Here is a 16,778-nt window from a genome sequence, read left to right as displayed (position 1 = left end):
CAGTGCCTGACCACCTTCACTGAATTTTTGTGTCCCTAACATTTATCAGAATTTTCCCTGTTGTTGCTTGTGCGTATTGCCTTTTGTTTGTGGCTGCACTCTTTCAAAAAGCAGCTGCTCCTTTTTTCACTGTAATCCTTCTTTGGGTAGGAGACAGCAGTGAGACAACCCCCACCTTACATTCTTCCTCTTAAAACTTATCCCACAAGCACAACTGCATCGGACTTCGGCCTCTTCTGTGTTTATAGCAGCTCTCATTATCTAATATTATAAAATGTTGATACGCCACATAGTAAAGCAATTTTGTCAGGGTATGTATCTTGCCAAACGTGGGTCTCCCCATGCCAAGATGCACGTGCTGCCACTCATTTTCTCTACGTGCCTGACCACTTTAGCAAGCGGCCACGTGGACTACTCTCTCTGAAGGAGCAGTTAGCTACACCTCAGTGACAGCACCTCATCACCCTAGTTCAGGCACTTAATCTGAAAACAGGCATGAGAGGGGGAAAGAACAGACCCCCCTCCCAAGATTTAAGAACTGAATGCAGCATTCATCACTGTACCAGTTACTGACATACGATAACATCGATGCGATCGCCTCCCCTGACATCTTCAAAAGCTGCTCCCACCAAGGCATCTGTGCCTGGCTTACCGTTTTACTGCTTTATGAGCCAGCATCCTATTGCCTGCCAGGAACGTGACACCACCCAAAATGGCCAAGTACTTCAGAGTCTGGAACATGTTGAGCTGAGTCCAGTAGACATACATGAGTCCCAACATTGCTGTGAAAAAAGACAGCCCACAGTTCAAACTATACTTCAAAGACAGACCATTAGCTATTCCCAGAACAATTGTTATGTTGTACTGCCAGGCCTAAGCACTTGGTTTCTAACTCATTTCTGAATCTCCAAAATGACAGATTTAAAGACTATACATTATTGCCAAGGGAAGAAGGCATCTGGGTCCTCATATTGTAGAAAAATATGATGGACAGCATGCAACCAATCCTCCTGTGGCATAATTATGGAGGTATTACAGACATTGAAGGCTATTAAAAAGAGAAGGATATTCTGGATTTCAACAGAGGATATTAACCTTTACTCACTTTTAAGAGCTTACAGTTTTATAAAGCCTCCAAGGAAACTGGCTTGGATTAAGCAACATGCTCTCATACAGGAAACAGTACACCCAATGTTCTCCTCATCTCCTGTGTTTCTGAGAGTCTACCAAGACTGTAAATAACTATGCAATCAAAGGTGCGATAATATTGATGACAAAGCCTAGTCCAACTGAAGAACAGGATTTTCACAGGAAGAGTTTTAAGGAAAAGATGTAGATGGTAGCCCTGCATTTTTCGGTCCCCACAGAAACTCCCTGCTTACAGAGGACAAACATGCAATAACGAAAGCGTGACCTCTGGAAATAAGAAGTTCTATCAAGTACAGATAAATGGTGTGTGAGAGGAGCCTAGATAATGACTGCTGTTATAAGCTGATGGCCAAAACAGGTTTATCACCGTATTAACAATCATGAAAAGCAGGAAGGCAGATGAAAACAAGAGAACAAATGTTATGCTATTATGTCATTATAGTTAATAGGCTGCAAGCCCATTTACCACCAGGGCTCTCGTCTGTAACTCCCAGGTGAGAAGGTCAAACAAAGCAGAAAGCCTCTGACACTTACCAGCATGTCCCATGTGAAAAACAATGGTGCTGGGAGCAAAGCTGAAGTTGGAGATGTTGGCACCAATCTTTATCCACTAAAAGGAAAAGAAACAAAACCTGAATAAAACAAGGTCTTGTAAACACAAGCTTTTATTTTAAACTTAAAGGAAACAGAGTTGAAAGATACTCAAGTTCTTCAATGAACACAGTGTATTCTCTACAGAAGCACATTGTCTTCTAGTACAAAGGACAGAATAGTAATTTTGTCAAAGACAGCGCTGTTAAGTTCCTTTAGCGGAAATTTCTCCCACTGCTTCTGAGTCCCCAAAGGCAGTTCCTCAATTATCTTAAAGCGAAGAGAGGATATTGCTCAAAATCTACATTTTCCAGAAAAATATTGCTATTTATTTCCAGCTGAATTAATTTAAAAGGATGAAATAGGTAACAATCAGTTATGTAGTTTTGGACTCAGCAAAAGACCAATTACAGATACATGATATTTATTCACAAAAACAATCTCAGTTTTTAGAATACAGAAGAGAAAGGCATGAAGGATGGAAACCAGGAGCAATGAAACTTCTCAAAGTGGTTTCTCATCCACAAGTATATTGCAAACTTCAGAGACCAATGGACACAACTTTCTGAAAGTCAACCTCCAGCAAGAATAGCTAATGAGAAATTACTGCAAAGCAAGTAAGGGATCAGATTCACCTTCTACATAAGGTAATTTAACTTGACTAGATGAGATTTTTCTTTCACATTAAGTTCAGAACACTGAGCTGATGCTACGGTTGAACTAGTGCTAGACATTTCACCTACTGATACACAAATACCAATTAAGTCCATAAATGGGAATCAGTCTGATAGGATTAAGTAACACAGATTTTGTGATGGCTATATTGCGTGCAAAGCAGAATCACTGCTTTTCTCCTGTAGGAGTCTAATGTTGGAACTTAATCTGTCCACTGTTATTCTACATCACTAGCAGAAGCACACTGAAGAAATCCCGCTTTTACTTAGCCACAGTGTGTTTCTGTTTTGACCATAAACTCAAAAAAAGAGACACAAACAGACCAACGCTTTGCACTGACCTTTGCTAGCTACAACCGCAGCAATGACACACTAACTATAATTAACCAAGAGTTTTAACACAAAGTTTAGCCGGTCAACCTTGAAGTGACTTTGGACTGGATGGAAAAAAGTGTCATTCTGTGGCCCACTTCACTCACCAGAATGAGCAGCAAGAGCAGTGGTGAGAGAATCAATGCCGTGAACGTGTTAGATACCACAGTGGGAGGCCTCTTCTCAGGTTCCCTGAAGAGATGCTGCAAACAAACAAACTCGTAAGAAATTATTCCAACAGAACAGCTTCTCAGCTCCGCAGAGGAGCGGCTTCAGCCCTGCTGCTGTTCCTAGGCATTCCTCCGGATGAAGAGCATGCCTCTTTACAGTAGCACCTATTCCAGTCTCTGCACATTTGATCTTTTGCTCAGTTAACTTTTACTTGCACTCACAGAAGCACTGGTTAGCTTGCCATCAGCACAGATGGCTAGAATGATGCAAGAGAAATCTCCAAAAGCAGAGAGCATTCTGTGGTGCCTACCTGGTCAAATTTTCTTGTTTGAGTCTTCTCATTGACACCAGTTGCTCTTTCACAGGTAGGACACTGCCTATTTATTCATACTGCAGGGGACTGCAATTAATTTCTTTCCATTAAGCAGTACATTTGGTGTTATTTTAATTACACTACTTGCACAGTTAAGTAATCTCTCATAGAAATATTATCAGAAAAAGTTACGATGACAGCAAAGACTAGATAAGCAAAAATAAGACTAGCCCCCCATCTACAGAGCATGATTTTTGGTTTTGGTTGTACCTGAATTTCAGGTTTGGGAACAAAGAGGTTCTTGGACTGGACTGTGGATGGTGCATCCTCCTCTGGGAATTTGATCACAACATCAGCCTGAAATGAAATCACACAACTTCATGAACTTTAACTGTAATGTATTAAAAGTTTTATTACATTACTGTGACCAATTTGCTTATCATGCCAATCAGATTGACAGATTTTTTTTTAAAGGAATCTAAAAAAAGCCTCCATATCTTAAAAGAAATTTCTCCTAAACAGAAGCAGTAATGCCCTTTATTCATCACTAAAAGTTGGACTTATTTCCAGTGCAGCAAGCACAGAAAAGCTGAACCTTGAAGTGTTTGCTGTGAACTTACAATTGAACCCACAAACACACTGAAGTTTCTATTTCACCCTGTGATGAAATAAACATTTCAATCCCACTTTGATGTTTACACGGAGTTTGAAAACTTCGAAAAGAACAGCAAACCTTAGAACCCATAAATGGCCAAAAAGTTTCTGCTTCACTACGAAGAAAAAAAAAAAAAGCTTTTTTCTTCCAAGCCTGTACAGCACCCTCCTGCTGGACTGTCAATAATCTCAGGACCACGTCACCACACTTCCAGCTACATACCACGTTCCACAGAATTGGATTTTCCAGAGTGGCATCTCCAATTATCAAGTACAGAGTATAGGTACCAGAGGCAGAATCGAACTCAGTCTTTCTTTCAGAGGTATCCAGCTCAAACTTGTATACGTTCTTGCTATCTGGTTCTGCAACAAACACTACCTCCTGGCCAGTCTTCTGGTTGTGAAGTCGGACAAAAGTCTGAAAGGAAAGATTGTAAAATTGCTGGAATATCTCACAATAAATGTGTTTATAAATGCCACTGAAATGAGAGATTTACCCCCAAACAAAAAGCACAACATTAACAAAAGTTAGTAAATAAACTGAGAGGCCAGCTCTCTAGATCCCTGCACAGCCAGCAATGTACCATGCCTCTGCAAGTAACCACATTAACACAGGACCAACACTGTCCAGAGGCCCACGTGGGGTACAGGGCAATATATTGAATGCTACTGGAGAGGGTATGTGCAACAACACACGACAGGGATGTATGCATTTTATTTTTTATACATGAACAAGCCAAATCCACTTCCCTCCTACCAAGATTACTGTTTTTTTTCCACAGTCCATATCAGAAACATAAGGCTTCTCAAAACCTACCAAACCTTTTCAAAAGCAACTGTCACCTTGGATGCTTCAAGATGGAACGTTTTGGTGACACAGGAATGACAAGAATTTGTCCTAACCTGGTGAGGGATGAGTTCAGCTCCACTGTTCACGTCTATCAGCTGGAAGGATAGAGCAAAATTCTGATGGCTGTCAGCAGTGAATGAGCCCTTGGCTTTGGCTGGGTAAGCTACCCTAGGAAATAAAAAAACACAGTTGAGGTGATCTTCCAAATGAAAGCCTGGCGTTCAAAGAAACTGAGGCAAGCAAGCGTGACTAACAGCACTGCTATCTACTCAAGCGATCTATTTTAACAAAAAGCCAGGTGACCTAATTCTTTCTGTTCCACCATAATTTAAGAAAAAGGAGGAACAAAATTCTTCATTTTTTTGCAAGCTACATACATTTTCATACAAAACATTAGTTCGTTGCAGGTTTTGGAGGAACAAAAAGAACAAGGCTTTGCTAATACTACACTCCACCTTTCATTAAACAAGGCTCTGCTACAAAAAGGTGTGATGGCAGCATAACAGATAAAACCACAATCAGACTTCAGCACAGAAAGGCTATATCAATCCACAGGGAAGGACCTCAGAGAAGCAATGCAAATGAAGTTAAATTACAAGCATTTCATTTTAATTGATGTCAGTTAAAGAGCAACTGAGAATTCAGGCACACCAGCCCATGATCGAGCCATAACCTCAAAATACAGTGTACATATTGCATTAGATCCTCTCTGTCAAAGTTCAATAATAATAGAAATGTTAAAATAAATGTTTTAAACTCACTTTTGCTACAGAGAGGTGCCAACAAAGGAACAGAAGACTAAGGTCACCTGTTTTCTGTTAGAAATTATTTCAGCAATAAGGAAAGCCACCTACAAGAAACAAATCCATTCTCCCAAAGAACTTACAGGTGTAAGAGAAACAGCATTAGTATAATTTTGTTGGCATTCCAATACAAGATCCCTCAAGTAGGTAAAGCTCCGAAGACCTCTAGTCTAGAACCAGAGCTGCCCCTTAAAGGATCACAGAGTGAGTCATTTTACCTGGTTGTTTTTGGTGCAATGCTCTGATCTTTATCCACAGTAGAAAGATCTACATTAGTAATCCCAACTTCTGTGGAAACTTTTACTTTCAGCTGCAACAAAACACAGCAGGAAGTTACAGGGACCACTCCTACATATACTAACGATGGTCATGTTCACTTCAGAAGCTTTCGTTCTTCTGTCCCCTTCCCCACAGAGAACCTTCCTCTACATCAAGACAGAACCTAGCCTGAACAAGCGCATCTACACCGATTTCCCTTCTGGCAAAGCTCCTGCATCAGTTACTAGCCCCAAACCAACCCCTTCCCCTGCACTAGCAGCTGTCTCTGAAGACACCAGTCCCTCAGTCGCGCTGGAGTTGGCTCCCCTTTGCAGAACTGTTTTTAATGAAACAGCCCAGTTACCCAGATCCAACTAGTTTTCCTTTTACACTAGTAGAAGCTAGCTATTAAATATGACATCATATAAAACACGACTTCAAACTGCACATGCGTATGTACTTCTGTGTCCTGGACAGCAATCTGAGATGAGAGAAGTCTCTGCACAGCAACCAGTTACGCCTGCGTTGGCTCCTGAACCCTAGGAGGTTTCTGCTGATTTTATTAACAGCAGGCAAAAGCCAAAGCATTCCTGCAGGTCTGCACTTTTTTTTTTTTTAAACTGTGCCTCTGAAGGAAGGCTTGCTATTTATCATTTAGGGCACTGCAGACATTAAGGCCCTGCCATTTATCACAGCTCCTTTGTGCCGAGTGCCGTACAAACGCCGAGCAGAGGAATGACTTCCTGCCCTCTCCCCATCCCAAACCCCAGACCATCCAACCCAGACAGCGAACTCAGCGGGTCTGACTGACTTCAACCCTTCTCCCAAACACGAGCGGTTACTGCAATCTATAGGATTTAATTAGCACATTTGTTCTCACAGCTTACAAACGCTCCCCTGGAGAATTAGTTTCATTGCCAAGACATTTTTCAACATACACTCCAATTTGTTACTGCAGGTTTGCTCACGTGAAACAGCCCCACCCCCTCAACCTGAAAAATAATTCCCACAAAGCCTGCGGGAAGAATATGTGAAAACAAACTATTCAGGTCGGACTTCAAACACAATAACCTTGAGAGCTCCTTTACAAAAACAGTATGATTTGATAGAGATGTTACTACTGAAACTGGGTCCATTAGCAGACTCTTTAGGCTAACTTTAGCAAAATCTTTTTCTGTTCCAAGATGGGAGCAAAGAAAGATGGACTAATGAAATAATCATTAAAAAAGAGTTATGTGAAGGCAACTCAGAGCTGCTGCACACAGCCCCTCCAACTGCATAGCACACAAACATCCCTCAAATATTTTAATGCCAGGAAATGCAGGCTCTGCCTGGAATAATAACCCACTGGTTTAGCTCATTACTGTCAAAAACGATGGTGCATTAAGGACAATTAATGCTAATAACGGTAAGGAAAAAAAAAAGCAGTTCCCCCAGCAGTCCTCCCCCATAACAATGTGTCTTATTAGAAGCGGCTCACACAAAGCCACCCGGCGTTAATGCATTCCTCCTGGTACCTCCGTGTGCCAGCAGCGAGCTGAAGCAGGACCAATCACTACCCTTTTGACACCCCTAAGTGCCATTACTACTAGAATGACAACATCAATTTGATACATACAGGAAAGGTCAGCAGTTGTAAATAAGTGTCTTCCTCTCCTCTGAGCCGACTATGTTGCAAGACTTTAAAGAGCTAATCTTTTCCTCAAATAGGCAACTGAGGGCAAAAATTCACCCGGGAACAGACATCACTGGAGAAGAGCATTCTCAGCTGTTGACACTGCAGTGACTATGCTAATAGTCAGCCGGGTCGCATGCTTCTCACAGTAACAAACTTGAGAAAGTAAAGCTCTGAGTGTTTTATACAAAAAAAACTCTTCCGAGAGGTGCGCGGTAACAGCTTTTGCCACCAAAAAGGGTGTATGAACACAAGAAATGAAGAATTAATTTCTACTTGCTTTGGTCACTGTTTCTCCACTACAAAAACATCACCACATACCCAGTTAGAAGCCAGAAAGCCCCCACAGCTCTTTTCTAAAGCTCTCAAATACTTAACTTCCATGCATCAGGTAATCACTAGACAATCACCCAACTGCTAGCCAAGCTTTGAGATTTACATGCTCAAGTTTTGAATGCTCTGAAGAACATTCTTTGTAATCATTTTTACACAGCTTCTTTAAAATATTGGCTGCTACATGAACATTTCCACCGTTAGCCTTTGTTCATTTGCCGTCAAATTAGCAAACATCTAAGTGATAAGTCAGTTTTGAAACTTACGCAAATCGCTTTTGATCATATACTAATCTGTGGTTACTGGTCACAGTCTCAAGCCCAAATCCAATACTTTATAACAAATGTGATAAAAATGCTGTACGACATCCTTAGCATATATAAATAAAAAGCCGTTTCACCAAATACCACAGAACTGAAGCGACAAACACACGCACCTCAACTTTGTTAGCTATAAATCGGTTATCTCCATCGACACTGATAGAGAAATCATAATATCCACTTGCAGGCTTGACGTTCATGAAGTTCAGCTCAAAGACCTCTCTGTAATAAAAAAAGGCAATGTATTAAGCGTCCTCTAGGACACTAACAAAGCAACCTACAAGCAGGTAATATCTTGCTACCAAGATGTCTCCAAATATGCTAGATTAAGCAGGTAAACAGAAATGTGACACAAAACTAACACTACTACTAAGTACAGGGTGAAAAATATCTTCAAGTCCCCTCAAAGTCAGGAGAATGTTGCAGCTCCCCACTCCCAAAAGAAAAAGATCTATGCAACAAATTCAACATCACTACAGGACATGCTGTCACCTGTTGCCAACAAAATGCAACTACAGCATTTTGAGTCTTCCATCACACAGGCATTTTTCTGGTGGAAGAGCATAGGAAGCAAGCCCAACACTGTTTAAGTAACAGCTGTTTGCCTTACAAAGCCTAAAATAAGATAAAATTCTTACCCTGACAGAACAAATGGTGTCTGTTGAAGGACGGTGGCTTTGGTAGATGCAGATTTGGCATAGTCCAGCTTCACAGAAGCTTGAGTAAGTGGCTGGGACATAACATCGGTCACTTGAAGCTACAAAAGCAAAAGAGGAATTTCTGGGAAACCCATTGTCTTAGGAGGAATGTAGAAGCACAGACAACTTTCTACCCCTTCTGTATTATATACCCGGAGTTCTCTCCTGCCCAGAACCCTTGATTGACCTAGCTCTTTTTAACATAATGGGGAAAGGTAAAGTTTGTAAAAGAGCTGACTACTACAAGGTGCCTTGTCAAGGCAGAGTCTAGGTCCTGGGTAAGCAGAAGCTTCTAACAATTATTTGATATAAAAGCACTAAAACCCCAGACCTAATGAAACGGAGCATGTCATGGAGCCTAAAATGAAAGGCATCACCTTATGCATTCAGTTCACCCAGACCTACAAGACTACAGAGTAAGCCAAGAGATGAATTAAGATTTTAGGGTAGGGACTTACCTTGAGCACAGGCTGATGGTGAGACACAGCTGCAGACCCATCAGGGACAATAATGACAGGCAAGTGGTAGCGGTTGCGGGATAAAGCACCCGTGGCACAAGCAATACTGAAAGCCTCTGAGAGCGTCTCAAAATTTTTCTTGCTAAAAATTGCATTCATCAACTGGATAATTTGATCCTGAAAAAGGAAGGCAAACTACACATTAGCACCAGCAGCTTACCACAACACTGCAAAACAGTGCGGTGGTATTAACAAAAACATCATTCATACCGACTGCTTAATTTCCCCCATTTGCTTTAAAAATAACTCAAGTTATGAGGTAACCCCACATTAGCTACCTTCCACATTAGCTACCTTTCACATTAGCATCATATTCTTGGCTGGGAGGTTCCAACCACAATTACTGTAATTGTGCTAAAATCATGCAAAAGTAGGATTTGGATCTACCTCTTCAACCTATGTGTTTAAGAAGGGAAGGTGCCTTCAGCTCAACGGTCCACACTGCGTGCAGTTGCAAAAAGACAGCTTGGCTCCAGGAGGAGGATGTAAACTGCCTTCTTACTGTAAGAAGGACTAGGCTACATGTCCTGGCTACCAGCCAAAGTGGGAAGGCCACGGGGAGGCGATGCCTCCTCACGACGATGTCATCCTCACGACTCTGGAAGCAGCCAGTCTAGGCCCTCAAAGGCTTAGCCCCTTGGGCATAGCAGCATCTTCAGGCTAAGAGGCTTAATGGTAAAGCAGTGCCACTAGGAACGCAGAGCCAGCTCTGGGACGTGCCTAAACTAATTTCTTCTCTTGGAAGTAGGAATGGGACAGAGTTCCCCAGCTGGCTTTCCCACCTGACCTCGTAGGGTTAGTGCACCAGCACCACGCTGAGCAGACTGCACCACCTGATACAGATTCTTCCAGTACTCCCTGCTAGTCAGGAAAAACGGAGGATTTCACTACCTGTACTTTGATCCAAAAAAAAGGACTGTGGGCTAACTTCTAACCAGAAATGAGAATAATCAAAGACAACCCCAAATAAAGCAATAGGCATACTATCTAGTAACTTGCAGACGACGTACCCTTCTAAAAGAAACCCACAGCCTCTCAGATGTTCAACCTCATACTTGTACATTAGTGCTCATTAATGCATCATGTGATTATAGAAAGCATCCAGATAGATGCTACGGTACTCCTGCACAGTACAAACTGTTTTTCCTTTATCTGAAGCGCATGGCATAGCTCTAGACCTTAACCAGCAACTTACACACACATTTAATTTGTAAAAATTAAAAAGCTATTTTTCCATATACTTCATTTGTTAATTTTTAAAGTGAATTTTGTTGTTTTCAGGAGGCACCTTTGCCATTCATAGGAGATAAAGCATTAAAGCCCCGACAATAGCACTTCTGACAGCACAATTCTGAATCAACACTAAACAATTTTCCTTAATTGGGCTTTTTCTTTTTTCTTTACATCACTTGGATGCTGACAGTTAGAATTGTGTGTAGGAGAATCACCACCTCAAAAATGACATCAAAATTACTTTGCAGTTAGTTTGTTGGCAGCAGCATGGAAGAAAGCCAGGAATTAAATCAGATGTCTTACACTTGCTTCTGTTTCAACCCTGTCACTTTGCCTTGTACTCTACGGAGATGCCATTCTCAATCAAAAGTGCATCTACTGTGGTTAACCTGTTACGGAAAAAATACTAAATGGAGAGCTTGCAATAGTGATTTTCTATCTTAATCAAGCTCTAAAGGAATTTTCAAATGATCTTTCATTATAGTACAGTGACAAGTTTATGCACCTGAATTCCTGTAGGAGTACAGTACTACTGTTGTCTCCCTTTTGGATGCTCCTAATTAGAGTGTCTGTATTTCCTCACAGGTAAATAACACTTGCAAAACACTCTGAAATGCTGCAAAGTGCTAGGCAAGTGCCAAATACCAGAACAAACTCTGAAACAAGAGGTTTTTTTCCAGCAGCTTGTCTCAATAAACAAAGAAAAACTAGGCCTTGCTTGCAATTTCCTTCCGTACATTAAAAAAAACAGGTGGAATTTCCTCCTACACTCTGGTATTTAACATTCACTCTGAGATCTCCTTTTTCACTGAGCATGTTCATTTTTCCCGTAGAAATTCCACCTAGTTAGACTGGCCTCTTGCACTGCACCATGATCACTAGGTAGATCCTGTGTGTAAGTTACCTTGTGCAAGACAGGAAAAGGCAGATACAGACCTCCTTCATTGCTGGCTCTGTACCCACGTGGTCGGACAGCTTATAGGCAGCAGCAACAAACAGTGCAGTAGTCTCAATTCCTTCTTCAAATTGCAGATAGACTCCACCCAAGTCATCCAGGCGAGCAACAAGATCCTGACAGAAAGAATAAATTCTATTTAGATTGCATTCTAGTAGAAGATCCGTGGAAAGTAACTCTACAGTTTGACCTCTAGGCAGGAGTATTGGCACAGGATTCACGGAATTACTTTCTACATCATTTAGAAATAGGAATAAAAATACCTTCAGCCTTTACAGGATTTAATTATATTTACATCAGTGGACTTTGTGTCACAGTCTGCTGTGAAACAGTTGAACTCCATGAGAAATATCTGCTTGAAGGGAAGAGCCAAGCCAACCCACCTGATGCAGACAAGGAATTAGCCAGATTGTTTTTTCATTGTGTTTCCTGTTAACACATCTTTTAGTATCACAGACATCTAGCAAATAATCCTGAATAATGAGAGACCATAGCGCGTTCCTACCTCTATCTCTTCAACAATGGCACTTAAATCTGCCTGCTGGGACAAGTAAGATGCTGTTTCTAAAGCCTGGATGGTTCTGAAACAACAAAAAACAAAAACAAGTGTATGAATTTTGTTCCTTAAAAGCCAAACATCCTTCAAAGAAATTAGTTTCTATTCCAAATGAGGCGTAAAGCAGCCACAACTGCATTTAGTTGACTCTAGGCAATGAATCTGAAGGTATTTAGTGGAAACTTAAAATTCATTACAGAAGACTACTTTAGTTGTACCAGCTTTGCAATAAACTCAGATTCAAATGCAGAGAAGAAACCAAACTTTTATCTCTGCATTGCACAGATCCCCAGACGTGCTACTGAAGCTTCTAGGAATCTGGATTTTTCGCCTAGAAAATAAGCCTTTAAAAGCTTCCCTTTCTTTCTTAGCTTTAAAGAAAAGCTCTATTCTTTCCTTTCACAGTAAAAATTACTTAACCAATTCTTTGGTGATTAGTGCCAGGATTCCTTCTGCTTACTGGCACATTTTTTCCGCCTCATAGCACACGCATCCCAGCCTATAAACAAAAGGTCTGAGGAAGAGCATCCAGCATACCACAAGCTGCAATGATGCAGAACTATGGCTGGATTTTAAGTCAAAGATTTGTTGTGAATCTTTTTAAAAGAAGAGGCTTCTTTGGCATGCATCCTCTTTATTGACCATTATTCTCGAACTAAACTGAATACATAAGCTCATTTGCAAAAATCGCAGAGAACAGCTCATAAACATTTTCCACATTCTCCCAGAGAGACGATAATGAACTAAACAAACATTCCAAATGAACACACAGCACAATCTACTGGAACTACATTGCTAAACCTAAAGTGTTAAAACAACCTTTACTCTACAACCCAAATGCTAGCAGATAAGTGCGCAACAGCGAAACATTTCTGTCTGAAAGACTTACGCCAGCACGTTTTCTTCTTTGCTAAGACGAGCAGTAAGAGCACTAAGTGCTTCCTGAGAAGCTAAAGGAAGGCCAAAGCCACTCAGGGCCCCAACAGCATGGAAGATCTGGGTGATCGAGGAGTCCTCACTGACAGCTGCAAGCAGCAGCTCCCTGGTCTCATTTGAGATGGCAACCTGAGGAAGAGCACAAAGAACACTGATTCACGCTGAAGAACGTATCTTCCTAGTCACTGCTGACTTGTTTCTGGAGCAGCACGCGTGACTGGTGAACTGTAAGCTATAGCTGGGAAAAAGCACTTTATCATTCGTTACCTTTCAGTTCAATTAAGTCCCTAAGATTTGCTGTCAACTCTCAATTCGTCAGGATAATCCACAATTCAGATTTATCCTGGTAGCCTGCTAGTAATACTATCTGCTTTTCATCTGACATCACATAATTGTGCAGCAGCTGATGGTACGGATGAAAAATGAGACTTGTACAACCCACCCACAACTTAGCAAGCACGGACTGCATGCGTATTGTTGCAGTGTTCACTACAGGGCTTTCAACCACACGGTGTATTGCCTGCCCAGAGAATGTCTAACTGATACTGCTTTGTGAATTTATTAAAATGCACTGGCTCCTTTTTTTCTTAGCCACTGACGTTTCAATCAAGAAAGCACTGAAACATCCAAACCTCCTGTATCATCTCCCATGCCTACAAGCTGGCTTTGCCCCGCACAATACCAGCTCTGCATTCACGAGCACACCTTGACTGAACATGAGGGGTACCTGCGGAAGGGAGGGAGTGGAAGGAGACAGCCTCCACAAGCATGGATCTTCTGACAATCAGCTCTGTGAAGAACTACTTGCTTGAAGGCAAATACGTGACTGTTCAGAGAAGTTATTTGTTGTGCATAGGCTGAAAGAGCCAGCACCATCACGGAGAAGGACAGAAGATACCCGAGCTTGGTGGGTAAAAGGGGAAACAGCTGGGGTAGGAAACAATAAGCTGCTGGATACCATGTGTGAAATATAGCAGAGGAACATTTTAAGAAGGTATTTACTTGTTCTGTTTCAATCATTTGGTATCAGGTGTGTACACGAAAACTTCTCTGCTAGATCCCCACATCATTCCTGACAGAGAGAGGATATCACATGTCTAAGATGCAGCACAGTAGCGTGGTTTTAAACAATTTTTAGACGTTATTAGATGTAACAAAAAAGGCTTTTTACAACTGTGCCTAGACCCGTCATTTACTGATGAGATGCTGTTCTAAAAACAGAAAGTTAACAAAGGAGACAACTAGAAGTTTCTACTCTTCAAAAAATTCAGAATGTGGCTGGGGAGCCAGTATTGGATCAGGTACTCAGAGTTGTGGTGAAGAAAATACTTGCTTTATACTCGTTCACTTTGCCTTGTCTGGGAGTACTCCCAGACACTTTGTAAGCTACTTACCTAAGACACAACAGAATACCACGTACTAAGAGAAAGTAAAACAGAATTTATGCTTACACACATATCAAGGTAAATGTTGACTTAGTAACATCTGTCTTCAGAGGTTAGGGCCCCAAACTCACCTCGCAACCAGACAGGACACGGATGGATTGTGCAGCATAGAAAAGGGAGTCAACACTGCTGGAGTCTACGTGAGACTTGATGAAATTACATGCAGCCTGCAAGGAAAGAGAAATTATGCAACAGCCTTGACTTTAATTATTGACTTGATTTAAATGATCCTCTAAGACAATTTCAGTATAAAAACGCACACCAGTGTACATGAAAAAAGGCAAAAGAAATCCAAATAATATTTGTGATGTAGCAAAACCTATAACCCCATGTCCTACACTACTAAATGCTGCACGGTAACAAAGATGATTCCTGTTCAAAGCGATCAGTGATTTTCACACTGACTCTGCTGCAACCAGCTCAAATTTGAGTATAACATTCCGCAACATACAAGACCCACATGTATATTTCATAGGCAAAATCTTCCAGAGACAAGAAGCTTGCTTCCCAGCTGTACATCACAAACATACACACACATTTATGGATGCAGTATGTCAAAGCATAAGGAAAGATAAACCAGGTAAGTAGCTAAACTATGAAGGCAAGTGATGAGATTACTCACTGACAAGTAGCCAGCATACTATTGACTGACTACATGATACATGCACCGTCAACATCCCCTTCTAACCAGAAAATAACCAAGAATTGAACTGCTTGTACATAAATTGCTGGTCTCTGAGCAGGGGAAGAACAGGCCTTTCAACTAGGACAGGATTTTAATGCTGCAATTAACCAAGGACGTATGTTCAAGTGCTATGCCTAGCTACTATTTTTTATTACTTTTACCTTTTAAACAGCCTCACTCTGTGAAGAGAGATAATGTTGAGAAAAAAAAGTCTCAGCATAAACCTCAAAGAACAAAAGCAATTACTGCACACCTGCAAATGCACAGGTGATATTACCTTTGCCAAAACCGTGAACTCTTAAACATCCCAGCCACACTGACAAACGCTGAGGCAGCAGTTGCCAGATCAGCTCACAGATGGCCACGCACACCACGGTGTGCGCTGTGGCAAACCGCAACACCTCCGGGAACCTCACGGTTCAGAATTTGAGGTGCGAATGCACGACACTCGGAGAGAAACCAAGTTCAAGCGGTCGGAAAACACCAAGCTAGCTCAATGTATGTGGAGAGAGCAGACCTGTGTTTGCAGCTCAGGTGTGCTGGTCAGAGCACGCACGTGCGGCTAAGCAGGTCAGCACTGCAGCAATCTAACAGTACTTAAACAGGAAGCGTCTGAATACATGATGTTATTAGAAAAAACGTAATAGGTGTATATGTATTATAGATATTACGGGTGGTAAGAGCACCCTGCTGACGCCACAGGCCGCTATCTCTGGCCTGCACGCAGCAATACCCGCTCCACAGAGGACAGACGAGGTGAGGTGCCGCGGCTGCACTAAGCGCTGGCCCGCAAGGACGCTGCTGCGAGGGCCGAGGGCAGGGCAGGTAAGGGCTCCCCCGGCCGCCCCGCCCCGCCCCGCCGTCACCGCAGCGACCTGCCCACGGCGCCCCGAAGGGACGAGGCGGCCTCCTCCGGCGCCGCCAGGCCCCGCCGCGGTTTCTCCTTCACGCCTTGCCCCCGCGCAGCCCCGCGGCCGGCCGCCTCCCGCTCACCTTCTCGTCCGCCAGCCGCAGCCCCAGGCTGCCGAGGCCCACCACGGAGTGGTAGGCGGCCTGCACGTCGCCGAAGGGCCGCTCCAGCGCCGCCCGCAGCCGGGCCAGGTCGCGGGCGGTGAGGCGGTGGCTGGGGGCCAGGGCGCGGGCGGCGCCGAGGAGCAGCAGCAGCAGCAGCAGGGCCCGCGCCCCGCACGGCGCCGCCATTTTGTGGCCCTCCTCCTGCGCCGCCGCGCCGCTTCCGGCCCGGAGCGTACCACCTCGGCTGCTCGCGGGGGGTGGGGGGGGACGAGAGGACGGGGATTGCTGCCACTGAGCCCTGCCCGCCTCAGCGATACCGAACGGGGACGCCGTGGAGGTGTAGCAGGGAACGGGGCCGCCAGGAGCGGGTGGAGGGTGGGAGGCGGAGAGGGGGCGGTGGGGAATGGTATGGCCAGCCGTGCCCCCCCCCCCCCGCGGCGCGGAGTGGTACGGGCCGCCCGGCGGCCGGCGGGGATGTGGGCCACGCTGATTGGCCGAGCCGCCCGCGGCCTCTGCACCGCCACGGCGCCTTAAAGGGGACGTGGCGAAAAAGTTCCACGTGCCGTGACACGTCG

At 43.3% G+C, this 16,778-nt stretch overlaps 1 protein-coding gene across 4 annotated transcripts in view; it reads right to left on the bottom strand.

Annotated features, from left to right (window-relative positions):
* The window catches only part of RPN2 (ribophorin II), a 36,806-nt gene extending 20,379 nt beyond the window's left edge, over positions 1-16,427 (bottom strand). For 3 of the 4 annotated variants that reach the window (XR_014573040.1, XM_083801534.1, XM_083801535.1), the window contains exons 1-15: positions 16,183-16,426; positions 14,576-14,671; positions 13,013-13,188; positions 12,073-12,148; positions 11,549-11,683; positions 9,320-9,496; positions 8,802-8,920; positions 8,280-8,385; positions 5,796-5,887; positions 4,828-4,942; positions 4,148-4,342; positions 3,541-3,627; positions 2,894-2,989; positions 1,684-1,759; positions 653-782 (exon numbers count right to left, since the gene is read on the bottom strand). Coding sequence is in view for 3 of the 4 variants with exons in the window: in XM_083801534.1 (XP_083657660.1) it covers positions 653-782; positions 1,684-1,759; positions 2,894-2,989; positions 3,541-3,627; positions 4,148-4,342; positions 4,828-4,942; positions 5,796-5,887; positions 8,280-8,385; positions 8,802-8,920; positions 9,320-9,496; positions 11,549-11,683; positions 12,073-12,148; positions 13,013-13,188; positions 14,576-14,671; positions 16,183-16,389 (1,883 nt within the window). In the remaining variant the exon portion in view is untranslated. Of the gene's footprint in view, positions 1-652; positions 783-1,683; positions 1,760-2,893; positions 2,990-3,540; positions 3,628-4,147; positions 4,343-4,827; positions 4,943-5,795; positions 5,888-8,279; positions 8,386-8,801; positions 8,921-9,319; positions 9,497-11,548; positions 11,684-12,072; positions 12,149-13,012; positions 13,189-14,575; positions 14,672-16,182 lie in introns of all 4 variants that reach the window. The other variant, XM_083801533.1, reaches the window with a different exon arrangement.
* Positions 16,428-16,778: the final 351 nt, after the last annotated feature.

This window comes from Anser anser, assembly GCF_964211835.1.
Source record: "Anser anser genome assembly, chromosome: 16".
In the NCBI taxonomy this organism is placed as follows: Eukaryota; Metazoa; Chordata; class Aves; order Anseriformes; family Anatidae; genus Anser; species Anser anser.
This window is presented reverse-complemented; position numbering and strand designations above follow the sequence as displayed.